The sequence below is a fragment of the Pseudophryne corroboree genome, chromosome 5 (assembly GCF_028390025.1).
Source record: "Pseudophryne corroboree isolate aPseCor3 chromosome 5, aPseCor3.hap2, whole genome shotgun sequence".
Classification (NCBI taxonomy): Eukaryota; Metazoa; Chordata; class Amphibia; order Anura; family Myobatrachidae; genus Pseudophryne; species Pseudophryne corroboree.
The window spans coordinates 319,854,261-319,868,233 of record NC_086448.1 but is presented as its reverse complement, the minus strand read 5'-3'; the positions used below and the strand labels follow the sequence as shown (position 1 = coordinate 319,868,233).

At 44.9% G+C, this 13,973-nt stretch overlaps 1 protein-coding gene across 3 annotated transcripts in view; it reads right to left on the bottom strand.

Annotated features, from left to right (window-relative positions):
- The window catches only part of SEPTIN7 (septin 7), a 265,639-nt gene that overhangs the window by 22,933 nt on the left and 228,733 nt on the right, over nt 1–13,973 (bottom strand). For 2 of the 3 annotated variants that reach the window (XM_063922502.1, XM_063922500.1), the window contains exons 11-12: nt 7,439–7,459; nt 1,272–1,407 (exon numbers count right to left, since the gene is read on the bottom strand). In XM_063922502.1, coding sequence (XP_063778572.1) covers nt 1,272–1,407; nt 7,439–7,459 — 157 coding nt within the window. The remainder of the gene's footprint in view (nt 1–1,271; nt 1,408–7,438; nt 7,460–13,973) is intronic. The other variant, XM_063922501.1, reaches the window with a different exon arrangement.

Below are 13,973 nucleotides of genomic sequence, written 5' to 3'. Positions count from 1 at the left end.
GTACCAGCTTGCGGGGGAGGCTTGCTGGGACTTGTAGTACTACTGGAAAAAACAATATCTTTTTATTATCACAAAAGGCTATCAGCCCCCCCATCCGCAGCCCATTGGATGGGGGGGGACAGCCTCGGGCTTCACCCCTGGCCCATAGGTGGCTGGGGGGGGGGACCCCTTGATTGAAGGGGTCCCCACTCCCCCAGGGTACCCCGGCCAGGGGTGACTAGTTGGATATTTGATGCCACGGCCGCAGGGCACTCCATAAAAGTGACCCCCGGCTGTGGCATTATCTGTCCAGCTAGTGGAGCCCGATGCTGGTGTTAAAAATACGGGGGACCCCTACTCTTTTTGTCCCCCGTATTTTTGGCACCAGCACCAGGCGCAGAGCCCGGTGCTGGTTTTAAAAATACGGGGGAACCCCTGTCAATTTTTTCCCCGCATTTTTAGAACCAGGACCAGCTCGAAGAGCCCGAGGCTGGTTATGCTTTGGAGGGGGGACCCCACGCCATTTTTTTTAATGATTTCACCGTTCCAGCATAAAAAAAAAATAAAAAAAAAAAATATTTTAAAAAATATATAAATATTTGTGCCTCCAAAAAAAAAAAAAAAAAAAAGTACCTAATCCCTTCTAATATAAATAGATCTGCTATTCCCCCCCCAAAAAACACAAAAAAAAACATGTTTAAATTTTTTTTATTTGTTTTCACCCTCCAAAGTGTGGCGGATTGAAAATGACGAATTTGCTGTCTAAAAGCACTGCTGTCGAATTTCCAAACTTGAATTGAATATGCTTTGGTCGAATTGCAGCACTTATATCATTGCAGAAAAGTCGAATTTGCAAAAATTCGAATTTCAAAAAGTCGAATTTTGAAAGTCCGTTTTTTGGTCGGAAAGCACTGAATTGCATAGGCGATTTTTTTTTGGGGTCGAAAATGACCCGAAATTCGACAATTTCGGGAATTCGACCACAATTGCATATACCCCTAAGACTGTAGGGCAATTTAAACATGCTTGGGATAGGCATATGAATATCCTTACAAAGAATTAAGGTTCAAAAAGGGTTGAGATTATCTAAAGGATAAAAAGTAAAAGGGGCAGACTAGATGGGCCAAGTGGTTCTTATCTGCCGTCAAATTCTATGTTTATGTATGTTTATGTTCTGTATAAACAATCATCAGAAGACTAAAATGGGGATAAAAGTCAGTAAGCAATGATAAAAAGTAACTCAATGTAAAAGTTATGAAACAAGAGAAAAACAAAACATAAAATGTAATTACTTCTGCTTCCGAATCCTTGAGTTTCTGGACTTTTTCTTTGACTTTCATCTCAAACACTTGTTCCATTTCCATCTCCATTTTCTTCATCTTTGCCACATGTTCCCTTCTCTCTTCTTCCATCTGAGCAAGGGGGCTCCTAGAATGCATAGAATCCAATTTACTTAAAGTAGCAGTAACATACATCACAGTCAAGTAAAAGACAATCAATACAAAAATAATACGTTTCAAACATGGAAAGGAAAAATGATGGTGAATGGAATGGCGATGTATTTGTAGACTATTCTGATTGGAAATCACTAACAAGGTACACAATATATTAATACAAACAGACATAAGGTCAGCTATTCCAAATGAGGGAAAATATAGCACATACACCTGATCAGGTACTCATTATAAAAGAGCTTCTCAGTTATAAAGACGGACACGCTCACAGAACTAGTAGTTTGTTCAGAATCCAATGATGATACAAAACATGGCAATGGTTTTGTCTTATTAGACCTGTATATAGAGATGTAACCCCCTATAAAATAGTTTTCTCCATAAGGACAAGTCCAATTCAGCATGAAAATACCTGATTTCAGAACAAATGTTTTCCAAACATCTAAATTAATATTTTTGCGGTATTACATAAAAGCAAATCTCAGTGTGTTGAATATAACAAAGACAATCCCCACAAATATCCATAAATGCAAACATTTAAGGTATACTAAAGCAATAAATTACGCAAAAAATCTAAAGCGAATGCAAAGATTTTATTTAATTAATACACAGCCATAAAAACAACTATGAAGCGGAGACATTGAATATTGGAACTATGAAAATGCGAGGACTAGACATTTTTCCCATAATTTGGTAAACTAGGCGCTTATGCTTTTGATGCAGAAGCTCTGCATATTTGCAGGGATGCGGTATTTCAGTGTGAGGCTTTGCATATGTGCAAAGTTGCGGAATTTCAGTGTGAGGCTCTGCATATGTGCAAAGATGCGGAATTTCAGTGTGAGGCTCTGCATATGTGCAAAGATGCGGAATTTCAGTGTGAGGCTCTGCATATGTGCAAAGATGCGGTATTTCAGTGTAAGGCTCTGCATATATGCAAAGATGCGGAATTTCAGTGTGAGGCTCTGCATATGTGCAGGGATGCTGAATTTCAGTGTGAGGCTCTGCATATGTGCAGGGATGCGGTATTTCAGTGTGAGGCTCTGCATATGTGCAGGGATGCGGTATTTCAGTGTGAGGCTCTGCATATGTGCAGGGATGTGGTATTTCAGTGTGAGGCTCTGCATATGTGCAGGGATGCGGTATTTCAGTGTGAGGCTCTACATGTGTATGAAAATGTTTTTCTTTAATAATGCAATTTCCACTTCGCTCGCCTTTACGTAGTTTAACCTCTAATTTTAGGTAATTCTATGGTTCATGAAAAAGAAAAAAATAGCACACTTTATTGCTACATTTTATTTGACAGCAGGCTCCGAACAGAAGTTAGTGCAAACATCAGAAAGTTATCATCCGGAGACCAGTAACTTGCCATAGCTCATTTCTTTCCTTCGCAAGTAGATCTTCTATTCACAAAACCTTAATGTCATATGGCAAGTAGCAGATTGCTGCTGTAATTCTGTCTCATACAAGGACTCCTTCATAGACTGTTACTACAGTTATTATGACCAGTACTTTTCTATATGTTTTGTAAATAGTTTTAGGCATGTGCTCCATGACTCAAAACTTAAATCCCAAGCATTAACATAATATCTATCTATCTATCTACTTAAACTGCTCATGAGGGGGTTTATCAGGTTGTTAGCAAATCAAAAAAGTTAGTAGTTGGGTAAAACATGTTGCACTGCAGGTGGGGCAGATATAACATGTTCAGCGAGAGTTAGATTTGGGTGGGTTATATTGTTTCTGTGCAGGGTAAATACTGACTGCTTAATTTCTACACTGCAACTTAGATTTTCCGTTTGAACACACCCCACCCAAATACAAATCTCTCTGCACATGTTACATCTGCCCCACCTGCACTGCAACACAGCTTTGCCCAATTACTTTTGGTTTGCTAAAAGACTTGAATAAGTACATAAAGTAGAGATTTAATGCTTGAAAAAAGCAACTGATGTAAATTGCTGTCTGTATTATGTTTGGGACTATGGGGGGATTCAATTAGGTGAGTTTGCTTCAGCAAGGTGCATTCACGGCAAATTCGCATTGCGAATGCAATTCAATTCCAAAACTCACATTCCTCTTTCAGAGTAAAGTCTCCTGTTTTTGTCCATAAGCCCTGATCAGGTGAACAGGTAGGGAAAACCTTTACTGTATTTTAAAGGTAAAAACTTCAGGACTTGGTTCAGAACCCATTGGATTGCGATTGATACTGATAGATTGCTACCCACATAGGAGCTGCCAGGTTTCTGGAAGTCCTGCTGCTGGGTCTCTGTCATATTGAGTGTGTGTGTGTGTGTGTGTAGTGTTAGTCTTTTGTATGTACTGTATATAGATGCTGTATATCTGTAATGGCCAGGATATAATGATGCTGCACTGTATACACCTGCACTGGCACGTGTAAAGCTCACCAGTCCCTGCACAGCTCCCGGCCAGTCTGGGAGTAGAGGACACCAGTAGCAACCAGCAGCTGGCAGGAGGAGTCAGGGCATGGCCTCAGCGGGTGTGGGAGGGGCAAGCACAGGACCCCGCCTCTCTGCTGATGCACAGCATATATAAAGCAGCTGAGACTGTTATCTACCTCTTCCGCATCATTTGCAGCCTCAGCACCAACCCCTCCTCCTCCTGGTCACCGCACTGCTCACCCCGCACAGGATGTCACCCCTTCCTGCTGGACTGATTCACCACCTCCTCCCCCCAAATGTAAGTGGCCACATGTGTCCCCTGTGCCTCCGCTCCAAGTGCTGTGGTACCATCTGGTGGTTCCTGCATCCGTTTCCTAGTTAATGCGCCTACTTGTTGCCAAGTCCTGAGATGGCACGTAACCTGGGTTTGCAGCATAGTACAGGTATAGTATCCCTTATCCAAAATCACACATTTTTGCTTCCCCTACTGAGATAATGACACCTATATAATATATCTGTATATACACATAATATATATATACATATGTTATTATCTAAGTGGGGGACCCAAAAATGTGGGATTTTGGATTAGGGATACTCAACCTCTTTATGGAGAAGGGAGTGCAGAGTATGAAGGGGCACTATATGGAGGGGTATGGGGTGGTGCAATGTGTATATAGGGGCAGTAAACAGTGGGGAATGCAGAATATGGAAGAGGATAGGGGTGCAGTGTATATGGGGCAGTATATGGTTGGGTGTGCAGTGTACATAGGGTGTGTGTTGTAAACTTTGGGTGCCCTCCAGTGGCTGCTGGCGGCACCACAGTGGTTCAGAGCAGCATTAACCTTTTATATATACACTGCTCAAAAAAAATAAAGGGAACACTAAAATAACACATCCTAGATCTGAATGAATGAAATATTCTTATTAAATACTTTGTTCTTTACATAGTTGAATGTGCTGACAACAAAATCACACAAAAATTATCAATGGAAATCAAATTTATTAACCCATGGAGGTCTGGATTTGGAGTCACGCTCAAAATTAAAGTGGAAAAACACACTACAGACTGATCCAACTTTGATGCAATGTCCTTAAAACAAGTCAAAATGAGGCTCAGTAGTGTGTGTGGCCTCCTCGTGCCGGTATGACCTCCCTACAACCCACACAAGTAGCTCAGGTAGTGCAGCTCATCCAGGATGGCACATCAATGCGAGCTGTGGCAAGAAGGTTTGTCGTGTCTGTCAGCGTAGTGTCCAGAGCATGGAGGCGCTACCAGGAGACAGGCCAGTACATCAGGAGATGTGGAGGAGGCCGTAGGAGGGCAACAACCCAGCAGCAGGACCGCTACCTCCGCCTTTGTGCAAGGAGGAACAGGAGGAGCACTGCCAGAGCCCTGCAAAATGACCTCCAGCAAGCTACAAATGTGCATGTGTCTACTCAAATGATCAGAAACAGACTCCATGAGGGTGGTATGAGGGCCCGAGGTCCACAGGTGGGGGTTGTGCTTACAGCCCAACACCGTGCAGGACGTTTGGCATTTGCCAGAGAACACCAAGATTGGCAAATTCGCCACTGGCGCCCTGTGCTCTTCACAGATGAAAGCTGGTTCTCACTGAGCACATGTAACGGACGTGACAGAGTCTGGAGACGCCAAGGAGAACGTTCTGCTGCCTGCAACATCCTCCAGCATGACCGGTTTGGCAGTGGGTCAGTAATGGTGTGGGATGGCATTTCTTTGGGGGGCCGCACAGCCCTCCATGTGCTTGCCAGAGGTAGCCTGACTGCCATTAGGTACCGAGATGAGATCCTCAGACCCCTTGTGAGACCATATGCTGGTGCGGTTGGCCCTGGGTTCCTCCTAATGCAAGACAATGCTAGACCTCATGTGGCTGGAGGGTGTCAGCAGTTCCTGCAAGACGAAGGCATTGATGCTATGGATTGGCCCGCCCGTTCCCCAGACCTGAATCCAATTGAGCACATCTGGGACATCATGTCTCGCTCCATCCACCAATGCCACGTTGCACCACAGACTGTCCAGGAGTTGGCTGATGCTTTAGTCCAGGTCTGGGAGGAAATCCCTCAGGAGACCATCCGCCACCTCATCAGGAGCATGCCCAGGCATTGTAGGGAGGTCATACAGGCACGTGGAGGCCACACACACTACTGAGCCTCATTTTGACTTGTTTTAAGGACATTACATCAAAGTTAGATCAGCCTGTAGTGTGTTTTTGCACTTTAATTTTGAGGGTAACTCCAAATCCAGACCTCCATGGGTTAATAAATTTGATTTCCATTGATCATTTTTGTGTGATTTTGTTGTCAGCACATTCAACTATGTAAAGAACAAAGTATTTAATAAGAATATTTCATTCAATCAGATCTAGGATGTGTTATTTTAGTGTTCCCTTTATTTTTTTGAGCAGTATATATATATATATATATATATATATATATATATATATATATATAATTTAACAGTGAGTAGAAATCAAACGAAAGGATAGAAAATTCAGCCAATTTACAATATGAAAGGTCATTATAAATGGCAACTGCCATACCAAAAACCTACTCCTAACCCTACTCTCTCTCTCCCGAGCACCCTCTCTTCACATGCAAGTGTGAAACAGTCAGATCAGTATTTTTTATTGATCGCAGCAGGCTGTAACATCTCCCTGCATTATCACTAAAGGTGCATACACACTGGGCGTTTTTGCCCAGTGCATACAAACGGAGCGATTTTTCCCCCTGCCCAGCGATGTCAGTGGGGATGAACAGCTTTCCATAGCAGCCCGGCGATGAAGCGGGGGCGCGCATCACACTGAGCGGTTTTCCCAGTGTGTATGGGCCTTTATACTTTCATATGGGCCATGTGGCGGCCTCTAGTGGCTGCTGGCGCACATAACAGAGGTGAGGAGCAGCCTTAGCCTTTTAATATTTATTTATTTATTTATTAACAGTTTCTTTTAATATATAGGATATGGAGGAGAGTACGTGTAAAGCCTTAACATATTTATTACAATCATTTTGCTATGAATTCTGCCACAGCACAGTCAACAGTCTTATAGAGTCAATTCAATTGGGAGCGAGCGAGTTGCCATCGGAACAGTGTAGACATGCCAGGAACATCATTGGAAAACACCCCCTCGCATACCAATCTTGTCACGGACTCGCAGATTTTTGTACACAGCCCGAAGTAACCGTGAACAAAAATGCATAAGTCCAGCAGTACCATAAGTGCTACTTATAGTCTAACTGAATTGAACCCTATTATATTTTTTATAGGAATACGAGCCGGACTTTCAGCAATTGGGCTGAAAAGCAACACAGGATGTGATTGTACTACTTGGGACTATAGAAATCATTTATGGACAGAGTTAGCTCTATGCTCACAGAACAAAACAAAAACTCATTAAATTGTCTTTTCAATGAAATTGAAAGCACTAACAAAATAATATTATAGTTGAATTCTGAATTTAAAAAAATATAAAAACTCCCACAAACCAGAAGTGCTAATCTGATCTTATTACGAAATTCTGGTCATTTGTCTATTAACATAAAACAATTAATTGGGCAAAATTTATACAAAAGTTTGAAAAGACCACTTACATGCCTTCAACTGTTTCAAGTCTAAAAAACAAAAACAAACAAAAAATACAAGGACTTAGCATGCTTACACTAAAGGAAAATTAAGCCAATCAAAATTAATAAATTAAATTAAAGCTTTATTTGAGCATCTAGGAATGCAAAGAGCAGGTAAAGATGAGGAAAGTAGGCCTCAGAAGCAGATTAAAGTGATAAGATAACAGCCAAATAGTGTGTACAGACTGATTAGTTTGAGAGTTGCAAAAGGAAAGAATAAAATTACCTGGTGAATTAATATAATATGTGCAGCATTGCATTGTTCATAGCTGTATCAGTACACATGCTTTTAGATTTAATAATTCACTTAACATTCACAAGTTAGTGGTTACACCTGTGTGATTTGGGGGGTGAGGGTGGAGAGAGTGATACTAGGCCTATTTTTGAGATCATAATATACCAATACCCCCCCCCTCCCCTCCCACACACCTTTTCTAGTTTTTGCCAAAATGCCTTTGACATTTATTTTCCACATTATAATCACGCTCAGTTTTGTGGACACAGTTAAAAAATATCTAGTAAGGCAGAATGCATCAGGGTTAGAAAAATAAGATTTTACTTACCGATAAATCTATTTCTCGGAGTCCGTAGTGGATGCTGGGGTTCCTGAAAGGACCATGGGGAATAGCGGCTCCGCAGGAGACAGGGCACAAAAAGTAAAGCTTTTCCAGATCAGGTGGTGTGCACTGGCTCCTCCCCCTATGACCCTCCTCCAGACTCCAGTTAGGTACTGTGCCCGGACGAGCGAACACAATAAGGGAGGATTTTGAATCCCGGGTAAGACTCATACCAGCCACACCAATCACACCGTACAACTTGTGATCTAAACCCAGTTAACAGTATGATAACAGCGGAGCCTCTGAAAGATGGCTTCCTTCAACAATAACCCGAATTAGTTAACAATAACTATGTACAATTATTGCAGATAATCCGCACTTGGGATGGGCGCCCAGCATCCACTACGGACTCCGAGAAATAGATTTATCGGTAAGTAAAATCTTATTTTCTCTATCGTCCTAGTGGATGCTGGGGTTCCTGAAAGGACCATGGGGATTATACCAAAGCTCCCAAACGGGCGGGAGAGTGCGGATGACTCTGCAGCACCGAATGAGAGAACTCCAGGTCCTCCTTAGCCAGAGTATCAAATTTGTAAAATTTTACAAACGTGTTCTCCCCTGACCACGTAGCTGCTCGGCAAAGTTGTAATGCCGAGACCCCTCGGGCAGCCGCCCAAGATGAGCCCACCTTCCTTGTGGAGTGGGCCTTTACAGATTTAGGCTGTGGCAGGCCTGCCACAGAATGTGCAAGTTGGATTGTGCTACAGATCCAACGAGCAATCGTCTGCTTAGACGCAGGAGCACCCATCTTGTTGGGTGCATACAATATAAACAACGAGTCAGATTTTCTGACTCCAGCTGTCCTTGCAATATATATTTTTAATGCTCTGACAACGTCCAGTAACTTGGAGTCCTCCAAGTCACTTGTAGCCGCAGGCACTACAATAGGCTGGTTCAGATGAAATGCTGACACCACCTTAGGGAGAAAATGCGGACGAGTCCGCAGTTCTGCCCTGTGCGAATGGAAAATCAGATATGGGCTTTTGTAAGATAAAGCTGCCAGTTCTGACACTCTCCTGGCCGAAGCCAGGGCTAGAAGCATGGTCACTTTCCATGTGAGATATTTCAAATCCACCTTCTTTAGTGGTTCAAACCAATGAGATTTTAGAAAGTCCAAAACCACATTGAGATCCCACGGTGCCACTGGAGGCACCACAGGAGGCTGTATATGTAGCACTCCCTTAACAAAGGTCTGGACTTCAGGGACTGAAGCCAATTCTTTTTGAAAGAAAAACGACAGGGCCGAAATTTGAACCTTAATAGATCCCAATTTGAGACCCATAGACAATCCTGATTGCAGGAAATGTAGGAATCGACCCAGTTGAAATTCCTCCGTCGGAGCACTCCGATCTTCGCACCACGCAACATATTTTCGCCAAATTCGGTGATAATGTTGCACGGTTACTTCCTTCCTTGCTTTAATCAAAGTAGGAATGACTTCTTCCGGCATGCCTTTTTCCTTTAGGATCCGGCGTTCAACCGCCATGCCGTCAAACGCAGCCGCGGTAAGTCTTGAAACAGACAGGGACCCTGCTGAAGCAAGTCCCTCCTTAGAGGTAGAGGCCACGGATCTTCCGTGATCAGCTCTTGAAGTTCCGGGTACCAAGTCCTTCTTGGCCAATCCGGAACCACTAGTATCGTCCTTACGCCTCTTTGCCGTATAATTCTCAATACTTTTGGTATGAGAGGCAGAGGAGGAAACACATACACCGACTGGTACACCCAAGGCGTTACCAGCGCGTCCACAGCTATTGCCTGCGGATCTCTTGACCTGGCGCAATACCTGTCCAGTTTTTTGTTGAGGCGAGACGCCATCATGTCCACCATTGGTCTTTCCCAACGGGTTACCAGCAAGTGGAAGACTTCTGGATGAAGTCCCCACTCTCCCGGGTGAAGATCGTGTCTGCTGAGGAAGTCTGCTTCCCAGTTGTCCACTCCCGGGATGAACACTGCTGACAGTGCTATCACATGATTCTCTGCCCAGCGAAGAATCCTTGCAGCTTCTGCCATTGCACTCCTGCTTCTTGTGCCGCCCTGTCTGTTCACATGGGCGACTGCCGTGATGTTGTCCGACTGGATCAACACCGGTTTTCCCTGAAGCAGAGGTTCTGCCTGGCTTAGAGCATTGTATATTGCTCTTAGTTCCAGAATGTTTATGTGAAGAGACGTTTCCAGGCTCGTCCATACTCCCTGGAAGTTTCTTCCTTGTGTGACTGCTCCCCAGCCTCTCAGGCTGGCGTCCGTGGTCACCAGGATCCAATCCTGTATGCCGAATCTGCGGCCCTCCAATAGATGAGCACTCTGCAACCACCACAGAAGAGACACCCTTGTCCTTGGAGACAGGGTTATCCGCAGGTGCATCTGAAGATGCGACCCTGACCATTTGTCCAACAGATCCCTTTGGAAAATTCTTGCGTGGAATCTGCCGAATGGAATTGCTTCGTAAGAAGCCACCATTTTTCCCAGGACTCTTGTGCATTGATGTACAGACCCTTTTCCTGGTTTTAGGAGGTTCCTGACAAGCTCGGATAACTCCTTGGCTTTTACCTCCGGGAGAAAAACCTTTTTCTGAACCGTGTCCAGAATCATCCCTAGGAACAGCAGACGAGTTGTCGGCATTAACTGGGATTTTGGAATATTCAGAATCCACCCGTGCTGTTTTAGCACTTCTTGAGACAGTGCTAATCCCATCTCTAGCTGTTCTCTGGACCTTGCCCTTATTAGGAGATCGTCCAAGTATGGGATAATTAATATGCCTTTTCTTCGAAGAAGAATCATCATCTCGGCCATTACCTTTGTAAAGACCCGAGGTGCCGTGGACAATCCGAACGGCAGCGTCTGGAACTGATAGTGACAGTTTTGTACAACGAACCTGAGGTACCCCTGGTGTGAGGGGTAAATTGGAACGTGGAGATACGCATCCTTGATGTCCAAGGATACCATAAAGTCCCCCTCTTCCAGGTTCGCTATCACTGCTCTGAGTGACTCCATCTTGAACTTGAACATCTTTATGTACAGGTTCAAGGACTTCAGATTTAGAATAGGCCTTACCGAGCCATCCGGCTTCGGTACCACAAAAAGAGTGGAATAATACCCCTTCCCTTGTTGTAGACGAGGTACCTTGACTATCACCTGCTGAGAGTACAGCTTGTGAATGGCTTCCAAAACCGTCTCCCTTTCGGAGGGGGACGTTGGTAAAGCAGACTTCAGGAAACGGCTAGGTGGATCTGTCTCTAATTCCAACCTGTACCCCTGAGATATTATCTGCAGGATCCAGGGATCTACCTGCGAGTGAGCCCACTGCGCGCTGTAATTTTTGAGACGACCACCCACCGTCCCCGAGTCCGCTTGAGAAGCCCCAGCGTCATGCTGAGGCTTTTGTAGAAGCCGGGGAAGGCTTCTGTTCCTGGGAAGGAGCTGCCTGTTGCTGTCTCTTCCCTCGACCTCTGCCTCGTGGCAGATATGAATAGCCCTTTGCTCTCTTATTTTTAAAGGAACGAAAGGGCTGCGGTTGAAAAGTCGGTGCCTTTTTCTGTTGGGGAGTGACTTGAGGTAGAAAGGTGGATTTCCCGGCTGTAGCCGTGGCCACCAAATCTGATAGACCGACTCCAAATAACTCCTCCCCTTTATACGGCAAAACTTCCATATGTCGTTTTGAATCCGCATCGCCTGTCCACTGTCGCGTCCATAAAGCTCTTCTGGCCGAAATGGACATAGCACTTACCCGTGATGCCAGTGTGCAGATATCCCTCTGTGCATCACGCATATAAAGAAATGCATCCTTTATTTGTTCTAACGACAGTAAAATATTGTCCCTGTCCAGGGTATCAATATTTTCAATCAGGGACTCTGACCAAACTACCCCAGCACTGCACATCCAGGCAGTCGCTATAGCTGGTCGTAGTATAACACCTGCATGTGTGTATATACTTTTTTGGATATTTTCCATCCTCCTATCTGATGGATCTTTAAGTGCGGCCGTCTCAGGAGAGGGTAACGCCACTTGTTTAGATAAGCGTGTTAGCGCCTTGTCCACCCTAGGAGGTGTTTCCCAGCGCTCCCTAACCTCTGGCGGGAAAGGGTATAATGCCAATAATTTCTTTGAAATTATCAGCTTTTTATCAGGGGCAACCCACGCTTCATTACACACGTCATTTAATTCTTCTGATTCAGGAAAAACTATAGGTAGTTTTTTCACACCCCACATAATACCCTGTTTAGTGGTACCTGTAGTATCAGCTAAATGTAACGCCTCCTTCATTGCCAAAATCATATAACGTGTGGCCCTACTGGAAAATACGGTTGATTCGTCACCGTCACCACTGGAGTCAGTGCCTGTGTCTGGGTCTGTGTCGACCGACTGAGGCAAAGGGCGTTTCACAGCCCCTGACGGTGTTTGAGTCGCCTGGACAGGCACTAATTGATTGTCCGGCCGTCTCATGTCGTCAAACGACTGCTTTAGCGTGTTGACACTATCCCGTAGTTCCATAAATAAAGGCATCCATTCTTGTGTCGACTCCCTAGGGGGCGACATCCTCATATTTGGCAATTGCTCCGCCTCCACACCAATATCGTCCTCATACATGTCGACACACACGTACCGACACACAGCAGACACACAGGGAATGCTCCTAACGAAGACAGGACCCACTAGCCCTTTGGGGAGACAGAGGGAGAGTTTGCCAGCACACACCAAAAGCGCTATATATAACAGGGATAGCCTTATAATAAGTGCTCCCTTATAGCTGCTTTATATAAATCAAAATATCGCCATAAATTTGCCCCCCTCTCTGTTTTACCCTGTTTCTGTAGTGCAGTGCAGGGGAGAGACCTGGGAGCCGTCCTGACCAGCGGAGCTGTGAGAGGAAATGGCGCCGTGTGCTGAGGAGATAGGCCCCGCCCCTTTTCCGGCGGGTTCGTCTCCCGCTATTTAGTGAATCCAGGCAGGGGTTAAATATCTCCATATAGCCTCTGGGGGCTATATGTGAGGTATTTTTAGCCTTTATATAGGTTACATTTGCCTCCCAGGGCGCCCCCCCCCAGCGCCCTGCACCCTCAGTGACTGCGTGTGAAGTGTGCTGAGAGGAAAATGGCGCACAGCTGCAGTGCTGTGCGCTACCTTTAGAAGACTGCAGGAGTCTTCAGCCGCCGATTCTGGACCTCTTCTGACTTCAGCATCTGCAAGGGGGCCGGCGGCGCGGCTCCGGTGACCATCCAGGCTGTACCTGTGATCGTCCCTCTGGAGCTGATGTCCAGTAGCCAAGAAGCCAATCCATCCTGCACGCAGGTGAGTTCACTTCTTCTCCCCTCAGTCCCTCGTTGCAGTGATCCTGTTGCCAGCAGGACTCACTGTAAAATAAAAAACCTAAGCTAAACTTTTTCTAAGCAGCTCTTTAGGAGAGCCACCTAGATTGCACCCTTCTCGGCCGGGCACAAAAATCTAACTGGAGTCTGGAGGAGGGTCATAGGGGGAGGAGCCAGTGCACACCACCTGATCTGGAAAAGCTTTACTTTTTGTGCCCTGTCTCCTGCGGAGCCGCTATTCCCCATGGTCCTTTCAGGAACCCCAGCATCCACTAGGACGATAGAGAAACTACAGATGGTGTACTAGAATGCTTGGTGTGAATCAGGGCCATAGCCAGAACTTTGTGGGTCCCACAGCAACATTATGAAGGGGCCCCCGTCCCAATTCTCCTTGAGAGACATTTCTCTGCAGCAGTTGTTAATTTTATGCCATATACTGTAATATTGCCCTAGTTCATTTTCTGAACCATAGTAGAGCCTTATTTAATGTTATGCCCCATAGTATAGTAGTGCCCTAGTTTCTTTTATGAATTGCAGTAGTGCTTAAGTTCACCCTACAGTATGTCACATTTCAGAGCTGC